General features: G+C 35.1%; 2 protein-coding genes across 2 annotated transcripts in view; both read left to right on the top strand.

The window, feature by feature from the left end:
- LOC105444572 (E3 ubiquitin-protein ligase MIB2-like) overlaps positions 1–9,573 on the top strand; it is a 35,528-nt gene extending 25,955 nt beyond the window's left edge. Inside the window, exons 13-18 of the mRNA XM_030996443.1 lie at positions 631–782; positions 1,409–1,535; positions 2,029–2,244; positions 3,006–3,181; positions 3,669–3,871; positions 8,817–9,573. Coding sequence (XP_030852303.1) covers positions 631–782; positions 1,409–1,535; positions 2,029–2,244; positions 3,006–3,181; positions 3,669–3,871; positions 8,817–9,022 — 1,080 coding nt within the window. The 3' untranslated portion in view covers positions 9,023–9,573. The remainder of the gene's footprint in view (positions 1–630; positions 783–1,408; positions 1,536–2,028; positions 2,245–3,005; positions 3,182–3,668; positions 3,872–8,816) is intronic.
- An 8,041-nt stretch (positions 9,574–17,614) lies between these two features.
- LOC100891636 (E3 ubiquitin-protein ligase MIB2-like) lies at positions 17,615–23,821 on the top strand. Its single transcript, XM_030995913.1, has 8 exons — positions 17,615–17,849; positions 19,225–19,399; positions 20,178–20,284; positions 20,539–20,709; positions 21,451–21,560; positions 22,500–22,610; positions 23,133–23,237; positions 23,542–23,821. Exons 1-8 carry the CDS (start codon positions 17,615–17,617, stop codon positions 23,707–23,709), a joined length of 1,182 nt encoding a protein of 393 aa, XP_030851773.1. The 3' UTR covers positions 23,710–23,821.
- The last annotated feature ends 649 nt before the right edge of the window (positions 23,822–24,470 follow it).

The raw sequence follows: 24,470 nt of genomic DNA, 5'->3' as shown, positions 1-24,470 counted from the left end.
ACGTATGTGGGAGATTTTCTTTTACTTCATAATTTGATACTCCATTAAAGAAAATTATATAACGACGGCTAGAAATTATTATCATAATACTATCTTACAATTTTATTTAAACAGTGACAAATCTGCATTGTTCTTAAACTGTTTGTGTCATCGAGAAAAATAGTAGCGAGTTATTTTTAAATTCCAACCCATATTTTATAGAGCTTACCTGCAAAATTGGCTACCTATCTCTATTATTAGTCTGTTCTTATAATTTTTTACTTTCAAAACAGTAACAAATTGCAGCTGTTTGGCAATTGCCATATTGAAAAGCTATTGTTTCAAAATCAATATCAATTGCTGATTTCGCAATTTATTCGAGCGTTATTTGTGCAGTCAGTAAAATTGATTCAATTGTGTTGACTGGCTCTTAACCGATCAGATAACAGGGATTTCCTAACCTCTTTTACAGAAGAGTTCTTAGATAATAAACATTGCAACTATTAAGAATATAAAATACTGTCACTATCATTTCATGAAAAGGGGTAAATATAATACTAAAGTGTAAAGGCAACAGTTTATATCACTTAGTATGAGACATTTCAAATTATAATTGTTCTTCCTATATGCCTTGGAATGTCTTTGCAATAGGGCGAGAATAATTTGACACCTGCACTCCAATCAATAATTGGAGGGAGAACCTTAGTGGACCTCATCGTGGACAGAAAGGAAGCAGATCTGAAAGCCGTTTCTAGAAATCTAGTATCTGCCATGCATCAAGCTGCTCGGTTTGATAAAACATAGTGCGTGGAGTTCATTTATTCAGTTTTCCAAAACGATCCAACGAATAAGACATATTAAATGAGCTTCAGAATTCATCCGGGGAAACAAACATATTCATTTTAGCAGATCTTGGTTCAGAGAATTATTATCTTTATAGTTACCTCTGTTATACATGAAGGTCATTTGAAGAAAACAATGTATAAAGTCTATCAATTGTAATTGATGTAAATTTATCTTACATGAACAAGAACAGTTTCATAGAGATCTAGGTTTATTACAAGAAAAGCACCAATACGAATATTTATATATATATATATATATATATATACTTATTTATGTTTGTTTGTGCATTAAAAGACAGCGGGACTTTTCAGCACCGTTAGTAGCAATTATACAAATGTAAGTGTCAATAAAATTGTCTCTAAAGCAAACAGGACACAAATGAAAAATTATTTTAAAGAATAAGAATGGGTGCAATGGAGGAAAAAATATATAAGTTACAGTAAAAGGTTTGCTTGTGCCATATACGTCGTATTAATTCAGTCAATATTCAGGGGGAGGAACTCCCCTTTCCCATTCCTTTTCAAGGGGTTGATGTATAAATTCATTATCCCTTATTCGATTATTCTCCATGCCTTGGTCACAGTGCTATGAGTAAGCTCCTGGACAAGATACCTAGACTAGGGGAAGCAATGGAGGGAAATGACAGAACTCCTCTCTATTCAGCTGCTTACAAAGGCTGCCGTGATGCTGCAGAACTATTGATCAAAAAGGTAAAAAGCCAGATGGTTAAAGCGTACCGCTACACATTATTCGACCCGCCTGAGATAAGATTTTCAAGGAATCTCAATTTAATAGCTATAGAAATTTAAACAAACATTATCTTTCTCACTTAAGTTCTTAAAAATCATATGAATAAACTAAATTAAAAGTTCTGTAAAGGTCGAATCGACTTTAAATCATATACAATCTAATGACTAGTCCGGTGTCATTTAGTGAATCGGAGCCGACTTGGATTTTTCCTCCGACAATGAAGCTTTTATTCATAAATCAATGATATTGTTTACATGACTCGTCAATTTCACTTGTTCGAAATATAATATCGACTGCTCTTGCAAAGTCTTGTAAAATCAGATCGTAGTCGGATTGCAGATTTAGTGTGCGCTAGCTAGGTTTAAATTGGATCAAAATCGAACTTCATCAGCACTCAGGCAATGCAACATTTGTCCATTTAATCATGATTTTTCTTTACATTTCTGCCGACAGGGACGCTGTAATGTGAATGCAGTTGATAGCGAATGTGGAACCTGTCCTCTTGCTGCAGCTATATTCTTTCAGAATTTCCATTTAGTCGATGTCTTGGTAAAGCATGGTGCAGACATCAACCTTCCAAACATTGTTGGAAAAACGTCCTTGCAATTTGCCGTCGATGTCCATGCTACTCGAGGACAAGACATGAAAGAAGAGCCATACATGGCTGAGGTATGACATAAAGTGAGAATATATTACCGAGGTGTAAAGCAAACTGAAAGTACATTTATATTAATAATAATAATAATAATGATGGCTTCTTATATAGCGCACATGTCCGTCACGTTGAGACGCTCCATGAGGTACGAAGCAAACTGAGAGTTTATTGCCGAGGTATGAATTAAAGTGGGTAGAGATTACCGATGGATAAAAAAAAACTGATAATATATTACCCAAGTATGAGACAAACTTGGATTATTGGCATGAAACAAATTGAATTTGTTTTACTAAGGTAAGAAACAAACTGAGGAAATATTTATGAGGTATAACAAAAAAGTGAGAAAATATAACCAAGGTATGAAACATACTGAGAATATGTTACCGAGTATGAAACAAACCGATAATACATTACTGAGGGATGAAACGAATTGAGAATACATTACACGTACCTCTAAAAACCCACGTTTATCACCCAAAATTGTGCAAATTGGCAGGCTATTTCATATACATATCACAAAGAAATCTCAAAGGCTTTAAATCGTTAACTCTTAAGGATTTGACTAAAAATTTAACATTCAGGCAAAGGCCTTGAAATACGGTATGTTATGAGAAAAAAAGAGGCTATATTTTGCATTTTGAAATCCCATATAAAGAAAAAATTCTAATTCTTTGATTTGGAAACGAATCTTGATTCTTTTGAATAAACCATCAATGAAAATTAAATGACAGTATGGCAACACGTGGTGCTCTAACGACCCCTTTTTTGTTTACAGATGAAGATGAAATGGGGACACCTTGGCATTAAGACGAACTCAGATGCTCTCCTTGCCTTCCTTGTCTCTCACGGTGGTGACCTGAATGCATTCAACAGTGAAAGGGTGACAATAAAGACACTGCTTCAGCATCAACCAATCCTGCAACCTCTACTTGAAATCCAAAGTCAGAGAGGGTATGACAATATTTTGTATACAAGACACACAATATAATATTTGCATAAAACGTGCATTTTAATATATTACATGGACATGATGTATAAGTCAATATAAAAATTCACTCTGTAATAGCCCAAACTCGTTAATATCTAAAACTTTGTTGATTATTGATTTTATTTATCCGCCATAAATTACACTTATGATAGAGATTAAATCGTTTGAATCAGCCTCATTGTGACGTCATTCTTAGAGTGAACTTGCCGTAAGCTAAAAAAAGTTCCTACAATTTCAAAATGTCAGCTAAAAGTTACTTTGACTATTCATTCAGTTAAATCAAACTAACATCTCCGAAAAACCACATGTTAACAAGACTTTCTTAAATTTGCCATTTTGTGGTAATGTGTAGTGGTTTTAAATTCAGAAGATATTGGTTTCTGTTTTCTTTCACCTGTAGATATGAACGTAATGTTTTAAATTTGTTTGCAATCTCTAAAACTCTTACAGGAAAGACATCGCCAGACAGCAGAGCACAGCCAATCGCCCCCTGCGTACCCTGACGGTGAAAACCAATGACACTGGAGCTGAGGCCAACTCTGTCTCCTCTCTCTTACAGAAAAGCACTGGTAGACAAGATTCAAAGAAACAGAGCTCTGGAGACTCCTCGGAGAAGTTTGCAGCGGGATCAGGAATACAGCAGAAATCTTCAGGTAAGGAATCCAATGATTTAATTGAATTGAATTGAAATTTATTTCCATCATCATGGCAATATATACAAAGATAAAATATGGAATTTCATAACATGTAACAATATCAAAATTACATATAAAATTAACATAACAGCATTCAAAATATAAATGGAAAATGGTGCATCCGTAAAAGCCAGTAAGGCTTGACAATTGAAAGCACCTGGCGCAGAATTAATAATAACATATACTTGAAGAGAGAAAAAAAAAGGGAAAATAAAAAGGAGTATTAGTAATATAGGTGTGGTCTTAAAATAAATTATGCGTCATAAAGAGAGAGAAGATGTTTCTTGTAAAGTCTTTTGAAAGAATTATTTAATCCAACAGATTGTAAAAATGGAGGTAGGGAATTCCACATTTTTGGACCAACATAACGTAGAGAATCGGTTAGTATATTGGATGAAGCATTCCAATGATGGAATTTATCAGCATTTCTTGTGTAGTGGGTATGGACCACATTGTTAAGGCTAAATAGGTGCATGAGGTTTGGAGGTAGTGAGTTTGAGAAAAATCGTTGCATCAAGGAGGCAATTTGCAATTTATTAATATCATAAATATGTAAAGTATTGAATTTTCTAAATAAAGGTTGTGAGGGAGCTAAGAAAGGGGAATTAGAGCAGAGTCGTAATGCCCTTTTTTGAGGTCTATGTAATTTGAGTAACTTAGAGGGATGTTTCGTCGCCCAAACAGAATTGCAATACATAATATATGGCAAAATAAATGCATTATATAACATGAATAAGATACGAAGTGGAATAACAAATCTTAAGTGACTAATAATACCGACGCTCTGAGAAACCTTTTTTGTAATATAATTAATATGAGAAGTCCAAGATAGGTTTTCATCGAAAAGTACTTCAAGGTAATTAAAAACTCTACACTGTTCAATTAATCTATTGTTGATAGAAATAGATACATTGTCATATACAGGATTTAGGTTCCTAGCATTTTTGAAAATAACAAATTTAGTCTTAGAAACATTCAAAGACAGCTTATTGCAAACTAGCCATTCGTAAACATACTCCAAATTAATATTCAGTTTATGGGTTAATAGATCAATTTTTTCTGAGGCAAGAATAGTCGTATCGTCTGCAAAAAGTGTGAATTTACAGAAAGTGGAACAGTTTACAATATCATTGATGTAAATCAAAAATAAGAGAGGCCCCAAAATAAAGTCCTGAGGGACGCCATATGATATTAGATTAAAAAAAGAACAATGAGAATTTACAGATGTAAATTGCTTCCTTTCGGCAAGATAACTTTGAAACCATTTGTGAGGTAAACCTCTTACGCCGTGAAAATGTAATTTAACTAATAATATATCATGGGGTATAGAATCGAACGCTTTCGAAAGATCCATAAAAACACATATTGCATGATTATTTACATCAACATAATGGACTATTTTATCATATAAATCAAGAAAAGCAAGACCTGTGGAAGAATTTTTTCGAAAGCCATATTGCTCATTAGACAGAATGTTGAAGCGAACCAAAAAACTTGATAGTCTATTAAAAACTAATCTTTCAAGTATTTTAGAAAAAGAAGGCAGAATGGAAATAGGACGGTAATTATCAACATTATCTGTATCTCCCTTCTTGAACAAGGGAATTACTTTGGCGATTTTCATGTTTGAAGGAAAATCACCATTTTTAAGCGACAGATTACAAATATGTGTTAAAGGTACGAGTAAAAAATTGATGACAGATTTTAAAAGACGTGTACTTATGTTATCATATCCGGAACTGTTCGCACTAGGCAATTTTTTAACAATAATTAAAATTTCAGTGATAGTTACTGGTTTGAAAAATAAACTGTGAACAAAGTTACCTTGTAAATAGTCAGAGAATGAATGATTAGAGTCAGGAATGGACTTAATAAGGTTTTCTCCAATGTTGACAAAATGATTATTGAAAATATTTGCAATTTCTTTTGGTTCATTTACAGTTTTTCCTTTGTATTGCAGCGTTTGACGCGTTGTACGATTTTTTTTTTACCCAAAATAGTATTCACAACGTTCCATGTTTAACGCAAATTAGACTTCACAGCAGTGAATTTATCAAAATAATATTTTCTTTTAGCACATCGTTTTAAGGTATTTATTTTATTACGATATTGTCTATATTTGAATTTATTTTCAAAAGGAAGGGTCCAATTTATATTTACCATACAACATGTTAGTTTTCTTAATAAACTTCAAAATAGCAAGAGTTATCCAGGGTTTTTTAATCTCATTTCTACGGTAGCTTTTCTTCTTTTGATAAGGTATATGCTTATCACATAACGTTGTAAAACTATCAAGAAATATATCATATGCCGTATTTACATCACTTGATTGAAGTACCATGTTCCAATCAGTAATTCTCAAATCATTGGTTAAAGAGGCAACTGAAGTTGGGGTAATATTACGTGCAAAACACTTCGTATCGACTTCACTTGTACTGCGTGAACCAATTATAGATGAAATACTAAATATAGGAAAATGATCACTAATGTCAGAAACACAAATACCCGAAACAATACTATCATAGGTTGAATTTGTAAATATAATGTCAAGTAGAGTAGCTGAATCTATAGACAAATGAGTGGGTTTATTGATCAAAGGATAAAATCCAAAAGAAAAAAACATGTTCAAAAAGTTGCCGATACCTGAGACCTTAGTAAAATCCAGTAAGTTCAAATTAAAATCACCCATAATATAACATGTTTTATGGTTCAAAGAAATCGAGTGCACTATATTTTCAAATCTGTTTATGAAATCGATAGCACTGCTTGAGGGTTTGCGATAAATAACTCCTATAATCATATTCTTACAGCTTTTACTTTCAATTTCAATAAAAAGTGATTCTACTCCTACGATATTGAAATTAATTTTGTCTAAAAAACGAAAAGTGAATTGGTCATCGATAAAGAATGCAACTCCCCCTCCTCTCCCGGACAAACGTGCTGACTGAATAAATGTATAACCAGAGAGTAAAAAATGTTGGGTCTATTTTACATCCAGGTTTCCGTTATACCAACGATTGAAAACGGGTAATTTAAAGACAATAAATATGCACAAATGCTGTCAAAATTCTTATACAGACTTCTAGCATTGAAATGAATGAGGCTAAATTGATTTGCCGATGCATTGCAAGTACTAATGATAAATTGTTCTTCATTAAAATATTTACGATTAGTATTTTTGACAAATATAGAATCTGAATCCTCATCTCCTTCATTAGAAAATAAACTTTCTCTGTCGTTAAGTTTATTGATGACATTTACAGAATCCGGGTTGTTAAAGGTGGAAGATAAATTATGAGACGTATCTTGCATGTTCATAACAGTATGGAGCTTATGAAAAGGATTTATAATAAGTAAATAAAAAACTAACCGAGACGATCAATGTCAGAGGTGTTCCTAATCAGTACTTTCAGACTATTCTTGGTGAGTGAGAAGATCTTGCCGTCATTGGACCACGTGAATTTCGTGTTCGGATGTTTCATGGCCCTGCAGAAAAGATCCTGCCGAATGGATGTTAGGTCTTCCCTGATGACGATACCGGTATTTTTCTATTTTGACTTTGCGGCATACATTAACTGACGTGCATTGTATCTTGAGAACTTGACGATTAGTGGTTTCGGACGATGTTTAGCTGTAGGAGTCGAACTGGACGTTGAAGCCGACTCCGGAGTAGCGATATGTTTAGTAGGAATTCGATGACTTCTATTGATATCACGTGGTTCTAATGTGACATTCATCTTCCTGGCTACTTCCAGAACAAGGTTATCGGTATTCTCGTTTACTCTCTCTGTGACACCGTAGATCCGCAAACATTGCGTTCGTGAGTACTGCTCTTGTTCGTCCAGCAGAGACTCCAAACCCGCGATCCTTTTTTTTTAGAGAATCTGAAGAATCCACCAAACTAGATATTTTATCCTCGCTCTTTTTCATTTCTAGTTGGAAGGATTCGTGAAGTTCACTTGCGATCTTCTCGTAGACTGTGTTGTAAATGGCGTCAACGATCTCCTTGACAACCAGAGGGGATCGCAACGCATGTATTACCTGATCCATTATTTCACGCTTCATGCAGCTGGGTGAATTTGAATTTGAAAGCTTTGATGGGGTTGACTGAGCAGCAGAGCTTTCTTCGGAGTCTTCGCAATCGCTGATATCAACATGCCCAGAAGCTTCGGCAAGCGATTGAAAAGGATTGTCGACAACTTCCTTCATTTTTACAGCGGCTTTTTTCTTTCCCTTTCTGGCGACAGGCATGATGTTGAAATATCACGAAAATTGACCTAAACTTAAACAAATACAAAAGGAGCTCAAAAACGAACCTCAAAAGCTAATAAAACTGTTCCTTGGATAGAGAAATCAAGAATGATATGTAACTTTCCAAAAGGGGTGTGTCCGTGTCTTAAACAAGAAAGAGCACAGAATCGAAACACACTGCTATAGATAAGGATATTAATCGATATTTATATTCTCTTCTTATAGTAGAACGATGACGAGGACTAAGTTAATCAGAAATCATTACCCACATCGGTCTCCTAAAGTTTATGTGGAAAACTAAGGAATCAGATTGTGATACCATCGATCTGGAGAAAAAAAACAGTGCTGAAAGCTCTAAAGCATAGATCCGTCATGTCGGTTTATATTTGGATATAATATACTGTTACTATTTATTTGCTAAGTCTTTGATTTAACTATGTTTTTTTGATAGTGTAAATATCTTATTTTCTAATATTGTTCTTATTTTTCATATACCTTTCTGAATCAGGAAAATTTCTGTGGAGGGAAAATCAAACTTGAAAATGGTATATTTCAAATTGTGATGGAATTGCGTTCAAGTAAGCTTAGAATGGACAAGGAATCAAGCGACAGAAATATTTTTCTTTATTCTCTGTATCTTATATCCTTATAGGCGATTTGCATCACCTCCAAGCTGAGCTCCAGCGCAAAGATGAAGAGCTAGAAACCCTTCGGTCAAGGGTCAAGACACTGGAACACCTGATCAAGAAGAAAATCTCCTTCACTTGTGGCCATAATGTCATCCGAAGCATTGCTGAGCTCGTCCCTGAATGCCCATATTGCAGCGAGCCAATTTCTTCAGTCGTTGACTTGCAGTAGGGACTTTACCCTCTTAATACAGAGGAGTGGAAACCTTTTTAGGATAAATATAAAGGATTGCCACCTTTAGAACTGAATATACATTCAAATATAGTAATTTAATAGTTCTTCTGTTTAATAGTGGATCGCCGTGTTTTATTTTCAATGTAGTTTTCCTTTCCAAAACGAAGAATGATCCCTAATATCACTCTCCCAAAGTGGATTTCCACTCCTGTTCATAATTATCGAGGGCATTGCAATTATAAGGGTTAACGCCTCTTGGTTCTCATCGCACGTGTAGAGGTATTACCACTAAATATTTTGAAGGCTGAGATTTCAATACCACATTTGTTTACCCATGGCGGCGCAACTTTAGTGATCAATATTAATTCAAATCATTGCTGGGGTAACATGACAAAGAGTTCATTGAAACTACATGATTCGCATGTCCTCAAAAAAAGATTGACTTTAATGCCATTTCCGTAATGCACTAGTAATCATTTTTTTTTCCATATTTTTCCCTCAACAGGGATTTTATTGATTTTCATTTGAAACACAAACAAAAATATATATTCAAGGTAATTTACATAATAACATGAATAAAATAAAATTGGCTTTTCAAGATACAAGTATTGTTGAGCTGTTGAGTTAAGAGAAAACTAACAAATCAATAATTCATTTCTAACACTCATGGAAAGAAAAACAAATACAGAAAAAATATCATTTTAAGGAAACAAATTCCTGAATTGAAACCATTTTCTTGTGAATTTATTATTTCTACAATTCGAATTTGCAATATATTTTTCGTTTTTGAAGTAATTTATAATCGAAACTCTAATACTATCAAAGTCGGGCAATTGTTTCTTTATTTTGCAAGTATACACCATCTGTCGCACCACAATCAGTATACAATTCAATGCATAATTATTTGAACCTTTTAAACCAAATAAGTTATCTTGTAATGAAAATGTTAATTTATTTCCGGTACCAGTATTAATCCAGTGTTCTAACCTACCCCAAATATTTTTAACATATGTACAATCACATAGCAAATGTACAACTGTTTCAATCTGTTCATTACAAAATGTACATTCTTTTCTTGGGACTAAATTCATTTTAAACAGTAGATCGTTCGTATATAATATGCGTTGCAAGACTTTAAACTGAAACCATCGTAAGCCCACATCAATGGTACAATTAAATCCAATAGAACAATATGTTTCCCAACTCTTATCATTCAGGTCAAAAATGCATTTCCATTTAAGAAAACTTTTACATAGTACTTTTCTTCTCTTTAATAATATTGCATAGATATGTGAACATCCTTTAATACGTTTCATAACAAATGCCATTGTATCTGGGAAAAGAGGTTGTGGCACCTTGTTAAAAATAGTACAATTGTTAAACCCTTGTCTTATTGCATCGCATAATCCACGATAAAAAAGAAAATTTATTTGAATATTATACTTTTCTTGAAAGTGTTCCAGAGAGAAAAAATCACCATTTGTGTCTAAAATATCGTTAACAAAACGAACTCCCTTTTGACACAATTTTTTATTATATATTGAGCTATTGCCTATTTTAATGTAATCATTATTCCATAAGGGTTGGCAAGAAATTTTATCATGATGCATGGACAAGAGCGTACTATAAGCCATGAACATTTCTTTCCAAAAAAGGTTCTTTGTTTTACCTGCCAGTTCCCGAAAATAATTGTTTCCCATATATAATTTTAAATCTTGCCGTTCAGGCAAGAAAGATTGCAAAAGACAGAGGATATTGCTATCTATTGAGCCAATTACTAATCTCTTAATCTAGGAAATTTTTAATGATTGGCAATGTGTGTATATATCTATCATTTTAACCCCTCCGTCTGAGTAACTTTGTGACATCTGATTTCTACTTATTTTATCAGGTTTCTCCCCCCATATAAATCTATAAAAGTGAGCATTTATATCTTTCAAAAGATTTTCACCAGGATTAGGGAGGGACAAAAAAAGGTAGTTTAATTTGGATACCAACAATGACTTGACGACAGTGATTCTTCCAAGAACAGTTAAGTATCGTCTCAACCACGATGTCATTTGACTTTTTATTTCTTTAAATTTTTCATTATAATTGTGAATTATCAATTTGGGCAAATCCGTACAAAAGTCTATACCTAAATATCTGAAATAATCATCAAACACCCAATTTAGATTTCTATTCAAAAGAACACCATCTTTCTTGTTTTTAAATCCTCCAATCCAAATCGCATGTGTCTTCTGTATATTAACTTTTAAACCAGACATTGCATTATATTTATCTAAAATGTTTAATGCACTGTTTAATTCCATTACTGACCCGTTCAATGTTAGAAGAGTATCATCTGCATATTGAATTATTTTAAGTTGTCTACCAGGTAAGCTCAAACCAACAATGGAATCGGAATTTCTAAACAAGAGACCTAGTATTTCGGCGCATAATAGAAAGATAAGAGCTGACATGGGATCTCCTTGACGTAATCATATTTTAAAACATATGTCTTTGTTGAGTTAATTGTTATTATTCGTTTCGAGTACATGTAATTATATTTCAAAATTCACCATGTAAATTGCATAGTACATGTTGTTAGGGCTTGTCACAAAGTTTGTCTGACCTAGCACCAACTGACGTTTGCAATAGGCATCCTGCCAATTGCTATACAGTCAATTATAATAATAGGTAAACGTATATAATTTTGATAACATTGTGAAAATGTCCTATTGGCCTGACGTTGTATGAGAATTCATCGACGATTTATTTGTCTTTTCAACTGTGATAATGATCATAATTATTATAAAATATATTACGAATCTATTTATCCCTGATCACTGAGTAGATTTCATGCCATTTGTACAATAAATAGCACGTTTGATTTTGAATCTCTTCTCTAAACGCAAAGGGCAAGACCTGCTTAAATAAACCACTTTTTGTAACACCATGTTTCCAAACCTCATTAACAAATAAAAAGAAAAATGTTTATTATAACTAGGACAGGTTACTCCGTATGTTAAAGATACAATGTCCCTTTTGCAGCCAACATCAAATTCTGTAGAACTTTGCAGAAATTATAAATATGTCATGTATGTCCTATCTGTGAAAATTAAACGTTCGCAGTGTCCTAATATTCAAATTATGCAAGCAAACCCGTTTACTTGCTAGACTTCACTGGCAGACACTATTGAGTAACTGACTGGCATTTTTTTTCTTCTTTATACATAAAATGAGCTGTAAAGGGTACATGAGCATTTGTCTACATCAATAACCCACTTCTTGTAATGGCCAAATTTAAACTGACTGAATCTTTGCGCAGCATAAAACGTACGATCATTCGGTACAATGGTCTGAAAATAAGACTATTACTTACTGGCTCTTTAACTCTTAAGTCGATTTGACAACTAATAGTCGTTATTTTCCCACGTAAAGACATTTTCAAGCCCCCCGTTTTTTAGGGAAGTTCTAAATTAGTATTATCTTTCAAATGCCGTTGGAATTTAACCTTTTCTTTTGTTTGGCTTGCAAATGGGACATAGTACCTTGAACAACAGTTTATCATGTTGTTGCTTAAGTATAAGCTGGTGTTATGAGTGTGAAACCTAGTACATTCATTCAGTGTGAGTAGTAGATAAACAAGCAGGATGCATTATATTAAGATAATATCAAACGCATTATAATCCATATGTCTAATGCTACTTCTATGTTAGATGCTCAACCTACTTGGCTTTTGAAGAAACTTATCAATTGTAATGTTCCTGCCTTAACTTGTATTGTAAACAGTTCTTTAGCATCTGGTATTTTCCCAGAAGCTGCTCACGAGGCTGTAGTTGTACCTATCATCAAGAAACTCAACTTAGATAAGGATACTTTACGTAACTACAGGCCTGTTAGTAATCTTTCACATGTTGCCAAACTGATAGAAAAGGTAGTAGCTATTCAACTCACAGACCACTTAAACGATAACAGCTTATATGATCCAATGCAATCAGCTTACAGGTCCAATTTCAGCACTGAAACAGCTCTTTTGAAGCTACAGAATGACGTTTTAACATTTTTTGATCAACGAAGGTCAGTTTTCTTAGTCTTATTAGACCTTAGTGCAGCTTTTGATACGGTCGATCATGTGATATTACTTAATCGTTTAGAGTCTCGTTTTCATATATCCGGTGTAGTTCTTAGTTGGATGAAGTCATACCTAACTGGATGGTCATCCAGGGTAAATATAGCTGGGGAATTATCTGACCCATGGGTATCTGATTTTGGAGTTCCTCAAGGGTCAGTTCTCGGACCGATCCTTTTTAGTTTATATATCACCCCAATATCTGATATTATTAATAAATATGGTTTACAGTATATTTGCTACGCTGATGATATTCAGTTATTTACTTCTTTTGACCCACGCTCTTTGGAAAACATTAACGAAACACTCCACCAAATCTCACTGTGCATTGCAGAGATCAGCACTTGGATGTCGTCGAACTATCTCCAACTTAATAATAACAAAACTGAATTCATGGCCTTCTGTTCTTCCGCTCACCATCTTCAATATATATCAGATGTACAGCTTAAAGTAAATAATCAATTCATTCCTCTCTCTCCTAAAATTACAGATCTTGGTGTATGCATCGATAATATGTTCAAATTGACCTCTCATGTAAACCAAGTAGTCCGTAATAGTAATTTTCATCTCCGCAATTTATGGAGGATTCGCAGATTTATTGATTTAAAGACATGTCACCATGCTGTCCGAGCTCTTATTATTTCTAGATTGGATTACTGCAATAGTCTTTATACTGTTTTATCTGCTAAAGATAGAAGGAAACTTGAAACTGTCCAGAATCGTGCCGCTAGATTAATTTTTGGCCTTGGGTCAAGAACTCATACTTCACCTTTACTTAAGGAGCTCCACTGGTTACCTCTTCACCAACGTGTTCTGTTTAAATTCTGTTTGTATGCTTTTAAAATACTCAATCATCTGGCACCTGAATATCTTAATGACACCCTCCAAATATATACACCAACTCGTAATCTTCGTTCAGCAACCGACACATGTAAACTTAACATTCCCAAATCTAGACTCTCAGTAGCTGAAAAACGCTTTGCAGTAGCTGCATCAAAGACATGGAACAGCATCCCTCTTTCCATAAGGAAAATTACCTGTCTTGCCACCTTCAAAAGATCCCTCAAAACTCACCTTTTCCACCAATGATCTATGTGATATACTTCCTGTATTGTACTTTCTTGTCCTCTTTACATATATTTGTATTTGTAAGCGCTATGGTACTTATTGTTTTTAGCGCTCCTAAATATTCGATATTATTATTATTATTATTATATTCAGATCGAATTCAAATGTGGAGGAACGTATCTCTTTAATCAATGTACAAGAATTTTTTATGAAATAACTAAAATACCCTGATATGTAGGCAAGTCATTGCAGTTCTGGAGTGTTTCATTTTCCACAGAAAAATGCCTTTTCATTTCATTATGAAAATGAAAGAGTACGCTCTTTTTGTCTTTCTTTTGTATTAGATATTGTCAGAAATTACTATGAAAGTTTGTGTAACTTTTTCTTTGTTTTGTTTTGTTCGTTATGCAGTTACAGTTCATTACTTCAATAATGTGCTTTGTATTTTTCTTTCCTTTCTAATTAGATGAGAATTGTCCTCTGTACTTAATGTTAAATAAGAGTTTATAACAACAATTATCTAAGATATGCTGATGAGCCCTAATGGCTCAACATTCGTATCCAAATGTGCTTCTTTTAAAGTTATGTTTGCTACTTTACAAAATAGGAGGGGCAAAACTAAATAGCTCACGGTCATGCACTTAGTTCAACAAGGGACGGTGTGTGTGGCGGTGGATTGCTTGGCATCATGTTATGTCTTTTAACACGACATGGACGCAGCCATTTTAGATGTGACGTACCAAGTTATACATGTATCACGCATGAAGCTTTAATTGGAAAGACTTTTTATTCAATAACAAAACGTTTCCTTTTCACGGAGGGAAAATATTAGCCGAGAAGGTAAAAACTACATTTGGTAAAATTGTGTTGACTTTTATTTTTTGTAATGATTGTAAACTATAAACAATTTAAAATTATGTTGAGACGCACGTTTGTTTTTAATAAAAAAAACATTTTGAACTGATTTGAATTGATAAGTAATTTTGTTAACATAACTTTCATGTCAGTTTACTATTAGTATGGTATACAAACTTTATGTACATGACTTGTGTATAACAAAAAATATGACAATTATCACAGGATCCCACATTATAAGTATTCGTTGAAGCTTGTCAGACCAGTGTATTCTGAATACATAGTGTGCTTATGGTGCGTAAGAACAAAAAAAAGCCATTGTATGATAGATATCAGTTTACACGGAAGCGTAAGCATTGCGTGGTGGCAATTTCTTCATAGTTGTTAGTGCGAAAGACTGGGGAATTTCCGTGAACACTTAACGCACTCAACACGTTCCAGACAGCTATTGAGAATTGGCTGTACTTGTATGTGCCAGGTTTTGAAGCCGCCGTTACTGATCAACAACAGACTTATTGGAAGAAGTCATTTTATGAAGCCAGTGAAAAAAAAATGGACAGAGAGGAGGAGGAAGCAAAGAACATGTATTTCATCCTTATTGTTCTATATGATTAAACTTGTCTTTGATCCAGATATATTTCCTTATGAACATATTTATAAGAGAATGAGATAGGAGGAGGGGGGGTGTGTTGGATAAGTATTTGTGTGTGTATGTTTATAGTTTGATTAACTTTAGAGAAACTTTTAAAAATATATATTTACTTGTGTATTATTTGTTTTATAAAATGGGTCGACAATCTTACTTAGCAATGCCATAAGATGTCTCCCGCAACCTTTATCCGCGGTTGTTATCACCAAAATGAACCCCATGCAGATGGTACCATGCAGATAGTAAAAAATAATGCACGATCACGTGATCCATTTTCACGCTTCTCATTGGCTACATCCTTGATTGAACCCATTTTATAATGTATGATAAATAACACACGGACGCGTAAGCAGTGTACGGTCGGAATTTCTTGCCAGTTGGTATTGCGCAATACTGGGGAATCCCCGTGAACACTCTACAAATTCAATACGCTGCAGACAGCTATTGAGAATTGGCTGTACTTGTATGTGCCAGGTTTTGAAGCCGCCATTACTAATCAACAACATACGTATTGAAAGAAGTCATTGTATGAAGCCAGTGACGCAAAATTGGACAGAGAGGAGAAGGAAGCAAAGAACATGTAATTCATCCTTATTTTATGTGATGTGTGTGATGGATTGTGTGATGGATTTAAAGAAACATGAAAGAGAGAGAGAGAGGGGAGAATTTTATATGCGCATGGGTGTGGGTGTATAGACAAGTGTGTGTATAATTTGCTTTTTTTTTTGTTGTTAATAGAAACATGGAAGAGGGAGAGGGAGAGAATGGTTATATGCGCCTGGGGTGTATGACTGGATAAGTGTGTGTGTGTATTATTTCCTGTATTTCAAAGAAGCACGAAAGAAACTAACTTGCATGTTAATTGTATGAATAGATCTTAATCGGATGAGTGAATGAGTGCCTAAGTTCAATTTTCATTGAAATGTAAAATAAGATGTAACTTTTAAAAAGAAAATGCGGATAGGTTTTTCCAATTTCAACTATTGGTTACTTTTAAAACAATTTTTTTTTAAATGAAATTAAAAGAAAAAGAAAAGGAGGAAGTTCTACATGAATTTCCGTTTATTTATTAGCCGATAAGAACAACGTTTTGATGGATTCCAAATTCAATCTATACGCATTTATAGAGCCAGTAAGAAATGATGTGATCATTTTGAGTTTTATACATTTTCAGTCATAATGTATATTTGATCTTCTCCAGAACTAGAATGTTATTTATGGATAAACAAATTTTGGATTAGGAGTTAGAGGAATATACAAAGGAATGTGAAAATGACGTTTCTATGGTAAGAAGCCTCACTAGTACAGGGTACAACAGAATGGTGAACAAAGGTTAAAGAAGTTCAATAATTGTACACGGTGAGGAACCTTAATCGCGGATTGTTAGTGAATAGTGGGCGTATAACTGAGTACAATAACAAGAGAACTGCCTTCACACTGCCTTGGCGAACGTCGGGGTAAACGGCATAGAACGTATACAATGGTATAAGGAGTAGATAAGTGAACAAGTAAACAATATGTCAAGTATTTTAAGAAGTCATCATTAATCGATCTTAGCCAATACTTGCTCTATATCGATGGATTATTTGTGAAAATTATGGAGGTCTCCCTTTATCTCGTTAAAAACGATATATTTTAACAGGATGAATAATAAACGAATATGATTATAAACCTTGATTAATCCTTGCTTCAAATGGCATGAAACTAAAAAGAGTGGATTAATCTGCAAACGTTGATAACTACAAACCTCTCCGAACATGACATAGACTTCTACCCTCTCTTTATCTCACCCTCTCTTAATCTATACAGTACATGTTTCTATTTCTTTTAACATTCTTCCTATATATCTATCTTATATGTTTCCCATTTCTGCCCTCTATTTAGCTGTTGAACGTTAACACAAATGGAAACCCCTGTAAAACCAGGTTTCCGTGTCATCCGAGGACCTGATTGGACTTATAAGAACCAAGATGGCGGAAAGGGATACGCAGGAACGGTTCTAAGACTACATGATGAACGCCAACCACATTTTCCAAAACTCTCGGTACTCGTTCAGTGGGACAATGGAGATAAAGGTCTCTACCGGGCTGGACATGACCAGGGTTACGATCTCAGGATCATTGATACAGCTAATGCAGGTAGTTCCCAATATGGTTACTAATACTTTTGTTAACCCAGGGAAGCCTCATCCGTTTCAATGCTGTTCTCCTTGAGGGCCCTGCAATTAGTAATAACCCAGCAATTGCAAGGTACCCATTTACACCTGGGTGGAGAGTGTCAAATATGGATTATTAGGGCGCTTTAGTAACGAGACGGTACGCACAGGAGACGGTAATGCGAGCGAAAAAAAAAAACTGCGCATGCGCGATTCTGAATTATCTCCGTCCCGTCGATTTTCGGAACGGTACTCGGCCAACATAGCGTTCGTTCCCTAAACACGACGTAAGAGAGAGAGCTGACAAATAATTGTATCTAGATCTAACAATGCAGGGCCCTACTGAAGATAAAAACAGGGAATCTACTAGTGTTTCCAATGTCTGTTCGGTATCTATACCTCAATCTACAATAAATTCATGGTTTGGCCGTTTAGGCCTACTGTGGGGGCCCTTTTTCATCGTTATGCATGACGTGCCTGCACGCTGCGCACTACAGCCCACCGCCGGGTCTATTGCCCCGGCGCTCCGGCCAAGCCTCGAGGCCCAAGAGCACTAGCACCAAAATGCAGCAGGTGTGCAGTTCAGCGCGGCTTTGCGTCCCCGTCGCCTTTAGCAGACAGCGAAAGCGCTTAAACATCACGACGGTAACAAGAGTGCGAGACCCGTCACAGTTGGTTAAACACTCCGTCTCCTGTGCGTACCGTCTCGTTACTAAAGCGCCCTATTGTCTTACCAAAGAACGTTAGTGACAGGCTAAGATTCAAAGTCGAACCCTAACAGTCAATTAAATTAACTATTACAAGAAATTACTATACAACGACACCGTGATAACTATTGATGTTTTGATATGGTTCGTACCTCTCACCAATTACATCAATGACAAATAGCGTTTTATACATAAACTCATGCTCGTTACAAAATTATTTTTCCTGGCACAGGTAGATACTAATAAAATTCCGCCTGAATGCCATCGCAGTGATCAAAGCACCCAAGCATCCAGCAATCAATTTATCTTCCTTACCAGGTACTATGACACACCTGGATCGAGAAAGACATTTTAACCAAATGCCATGTCGAATGACATAATCATCACAAATTATTTTAAAGTAGTCCTCTTAATGTAAAGTCAATCGAATGAAGAAATATTCTACAGTGTCCTATGGATAATATGCCGGATACAACTGCTGCAATTGACAATATTCCATTTTAGATTTCAGCCAAACCTTGGTTCCGGCGTTTCATATGCTTGATAAAGGGAGCAGACAAACATAATGTGTGGTCTATAAATTAAGGTCAAATTGAACAAAAATTCCATTAGTCTTTGTTGAAATTGGTATTGTTTTCCCCTCTGTTTTAGTGTGTCATCCAAAGGTCTGGTGTGACGGATGTGACATTGATGAGATTAGGGGGATGCGATGGAGATGCACCGAGTGCTACGCCTTTGACCTCTGTACCACTTGCTACATGAATGACGAACATGATCTCAGTCATGTCTTCACGAGAGTGTTGTCTTCAGACAAAACATCCAAGGGGTATGCACTTGTATATTATTACACTCCACATTTGCAGGTATATTGTGGGATTTTGGTGATGAAAGACCAAGTAATCAGCTATTACTACGGGCAATTTAGGGAGAAATGGCAACTTGGTCATCATAATATCTCAGGTTTTTGAAACAGTACAACATCACTCTTCCTGTTTGTACATCTCTTACTATATATATCAAGCTTGTCTTACACTGGAACGATCTTCTCTAGTCCCACTTTTCTACACCGATTTTGTCTTCTCTGCGTGCCATATCTTCTTATAGAACGTTTAATTGCTCCTAAAAGTCGAGTGTATTATACTTAATTTAACAGTCATTGGGGTCGTTTAGAAATGAGATTGTGATGTGGTTGTGTTACCCCATTCTAAACTCAGTTGAGTTCCAACAGCCAGAGTGTACATTGGTTTGATGAATTACATTTAAAATTACTGGTATTGTGTTTTTTTAATGCCGATAAAAGAAAACCTCCTGGGGCCTGTAAACTCGAAACCATCATAAGTCTAAGTTCAAAGAATTTTCATATAAAATTCGTGTTAATTCTTTAACACATTTCAATGGAATTTCCACAAAGTTAGACTTATGACAGATTCATGAAACGGCCTCTACAGACCAATAAGAATGTTTATTTAACATGTTGGAATCTTAGTTAGTGTCTTTGAAAATCAGAAAATCGAAGTCAGACCTAAATTTACCAATATTCCGTTGCTACAAGTTGACACATAACAGTTTCCAGCGTTCGATATTGATTTTTGTAATTGATGCAGTCCTAAGATGCTACCAAGATCATCATCTCCTCGTCTTGCTCTTAAAGGAAGCTTTGCTGGAGCAAAAGTTGTCAAACATCCCCAGTGGCACAAGAGACTTGAGTCAGGTTCGTCTTGATATCTTCCACTCTATATATATATATATATATATATATACTCTCCAAAGAGATGTTGACAATGCGCATGAACAAGTAAAGTGGCTATCATAGTATTTAATCAAAAGGGTTCACCGCACATGTATGTTACATAATCCAGGTGAAATCTCCAAATAATTGCATTTGGCGACAGAAATGAAGAATAATCAAGGAAGTCTCTAGATACAAATGATATCTATCAGACCTTTTATTTTATTTCTTTCCAGATAAGCTACTCGGGACAGTAGTCAGACATGGACAGACACTTGAGGATAAAGTCAATGTACGAGCAGCGGTTGAGTTCTCTTCTGGGCGAGAGAGGGTAGACCTCAATAAAATCTTCTGTACACTACCAGGGTCAGGAGGTTTTGTGTATGCTGGACACTTAGCAAATCTTGGTGAGAATAGCAATGTCTTAGAGTGCTTAGAGTTTAACAATTAAGACAATTTATTTTATCTCTTATTTTTCCAAGTAGTTGTATATACGAGGTGCTCCAAAAAGTCTGCAACACCTGAGATCAGCAATTTCGAAGACACCATTTCGAAGACACCACCTTCGAAGACACCACTGATTTCTGTTTTTTCCGGGTAAAATGACACCAAGATTATAAGTGTTTCGGTAAGGCGTTTTGATTCTACAGATATTTTTGTGAGGCAATATTTTTTCAAACTTTGATACTTTTACAACCGGCAAAATACTTGCAGCCGTGAGAAATGTGCGCATGACGGCTTCCCATACAACCAGCTGAGCTGAGAAACGTATTTCCGTCCGGTCAAAACAGCTGATTGTATGGCAAGCCGTGAAGAGGTCGCTGAAGTTGCAGATCGCAGATATTCTTTCGGGGGTTACCCTGCCTACCAATAAATATTGATATCAGGGGATAGAATATGTTCTTAAATCATGTAAATAGACCCGGAAAGATATGGTCATTTGTATAGTCATAAATATCCATATCATCATCATCATCATTGGAACTGAGATTACTATTACCACTATCGCTTATTGGGTTATGAAACATGTAAACAAAAGAACAAACTAGAAGAAAAAAAAATAGATGTCTTCCTTGAGACATGTAAAAGAAGAAAGAGCTAGGCTACATAGAACAGATTTGTTAACCTTAGTTGTTCGCTAATCATAGGGGATCTGGAGCGAGTGAATGAAGGTGACAACGTCCTGATAACTGCCACTCCTGCAGAATTGGAGGAACTCCACAAGCGCAGGGGATTGTGGAAGCCAGATATGACCAAAGTGAGTATAAGTCTATATTCACTAATATCTATTATATACTTTCATCAAGTGTTGGAGAGATTTAGGTTCCTTTATTTCTTCCAAATAACATCTTGATGCTGCAATTTTTAGCTTTTACCCCCAAAAAATTGTTTTATTTCAAATATTTCAAACACTAATTCGTTAATGTTTTGCCATTCAAATAATGAATGAACTTGATAATAGAGAGGAATTTATCTTTGCAATTCAGTAAATGTATATCCCACCGCTGCCCCTGTTAGTAAACTACAGTCATACCTGTCTTAGCGCCCAATCTCTTGCAAATGCCACCTGTATATAGCGGCCATGTATTTTGTCACCCTAGAGAAAAAAATATATTTCGTAGAACCTGTCTACAAAAGCCACTTTCTCTATTTCCCATGGGTAGCCTCAATAGACAAGTATGACTATACATTGAATCGAGTTCACAAAGAAACATTTTTACATACTAGTGCTTCATGTGGGTATTTCTCATGGTTACATGTTAATGCTACATATGACTGAAGATTTAATCTCCAATCCAATCTACAGAGTAGTTGGTATAGCCGTGCAGTTACAAAGCGCTTCACAATTTGCTCTTCAACATAGTATGAGGACCATTTAAACAATAATAACAAAGACTTTTAAAATGTCACTGGAATTTGTTTCGTAAAACTCATTTGCAAGCAACAATTCAAATTTTACAATTGTTGGCCTACCTCGCAGCAACTAATATATGCAATTCGCATTCTGAGTATTGTAATTATTATTCGTAACTAGTGAATACAATAATTTGTAACATGGCACTTAAAGTAACTGTGCGAAGTTTTATTTTTAATTACTTTATCGTCATTATTGCAAATTAAATGTAACTTTAAAAATAAAATGCAGAAATTTGAATAGGCAAACATATTTACTATTACTTTCTCTGTCTATACACAGACGTTTCTCGAGAAGGGATATGTGCTTAAAAGGACGAATACTGGTGACTTCACAGTGACTTTCCATGACAGCCAAGAAACATTTACTATGAATTCTGCAGCTCTAAGGAAGGTAACTATGACATAACCAGCAGGCCTTGCTTATACCTAACTGACTATACAAATGTTTTTATGATATATTTCTTGATAAATGGGGTCTAATTGTAGAGGTACCGTGATACGGGGGTTCAGTAACCAAACAGGTAACGGGTTTCGAATCCCCACCGCAGCATTAATTTCCTTTGGCAAGACATAAATTTCCATTTGCCACGCTCAACCCAAATGAGGTTACTTGGTACCTAGCAGGAATTCATTCCTTTTCTAGAAATGCTCAGGTACCATACCGGCAGCCATGTTAATTTAGAAGCTCCAGGAGTGTCAAGCCTGACAGACATGAGTGCTTAACAATAACCTACTATTATCAATAGTATTAGTATAATAATTATCATCATTACTTTTGCTGTTTTTGCAATTGTTGTTGTTGTTATTGTTATTAAATAATTACCAAATCTACGGGGACACATAATTATCAACAATTTTCTTGATATCATTAGTACTCTTACCATTTCCATTTCTATCCACCTGTTCGTTTTAGATTCATCCATTAAGTCTCGGTCAGCTTGTCCGGATAAGTGATGATATCGAGATGGTCAAAAGATTACAGTCTGGACATGGCGGATGGACGGCAGCTATGAAACAGGTGACTTCTGTCTTTATAACTATTTTATCTATAGAATACGGGTGCGCGAGGCGGGAGAGGGGAGCTGCTTTCTGCGAACCCCTCCCCTCGAGAACTAACAAGGTTCCTATATTTCGGCATCACAGATGCTCGTTTTTGTTATGCCATATCGAATCTATATTTTGTTATAACTCTCTCGCTTAGGTCGCAAACGAAGTTAATATACGGGCAATGATATCAGCCCTCCATCCTTCTATTTACTTCCACATTACAAACAAAACAATTATGTAGCCCAATAATCATGATCATTATATTCCTGTTCTAGGCCATCGGTACAGTTGGAAAGGTGGTAGAGATTGACGGATCGGATATTCACGTCAAAATCAAGGGCAATCACAAATTCGTTTTCAATTCTGTAAACTTGACTCCAGAACGGTTTCGTGCTCCTAAACCAGATGTAGATATTAAAGAAAAATTGCGTGGTAAGTTTTAAGTAAAAAGAACAATAGTGCTGACTAAATCAAGGCTCTCCATTTATAAAAGTTGATTACATTTACGATTACACATTACAATTTGGTTCAATATCTACATCCAAAGAGGATGCAAACTTTAATTGCCCCCCCCCCCCCTCCTCGAAAAAGATATTATAAAAAAAAATGATAAAAACATAAATAAAATAAATTCATGAATAAATTAAATAAATTAATTTATAAATAAAATAAAAATCACGAATCAATAAGTGAAAGTCCTATTAGCACATTTCCTTGCAATTCACCCTTTGATATTATTTTTCAAGAAGGAATCATCATCGCTTTCGGAAGCAATCGGATTTGCGTCATACGGTAAAAAATTAAATATAATTCATAGATCTTTAGATTAGATATTGTATCATCTGTATTTTCATTTAGTAGTTGCGGACTTGTGGACTTGTCTGCAGGCCTTGTGAATAAAAACTTCGTTCCATTGTTATACACGTTCCCCTATGTCAGACACCGGTAAAATGTAGGGTTTAATACGAGTCACGTCGCGTACTCGCACAGCCTGAGAATTCATGATTTACTGTGTCAACCTTACACTTCGAAAATTACATCAGCGTTTTTCAACAAGTGCCACAACAACCTCAAGACAGCGGTGCCGCGAGACAAATTCGTTAAACTATTTCTGGATCTGTAATGAAATAAAATTTTGTGAAAACAAATTATCAGAAACTGCTTTTTATTTTCATGCAGAAATAAAGTTTTAAGGACAATACAG

This window comes from Strongylocentrotus purpuratus, unplaced genomic scaffold (assembly GCF_000002235.5).
Source record: "Strongylocentrotus purpuratus isolate Spur 01 unplaced genomic scaffold, Spur_5.0 spur5_scaffold_3, whole genome shotgun sequence".
Lineage (NCBI taxonomy): Eukaryota > Metazoa > Echinodermata > Echinoidea > Camarodonta > Strongylocentrotidae > Strongylocentrotus > Strongylocentrotus purpuratus.
Note: the sequence above shows the minus strand (reverse complement) of the source record. Positions and strands in the feature narration are given on the sequence as shown.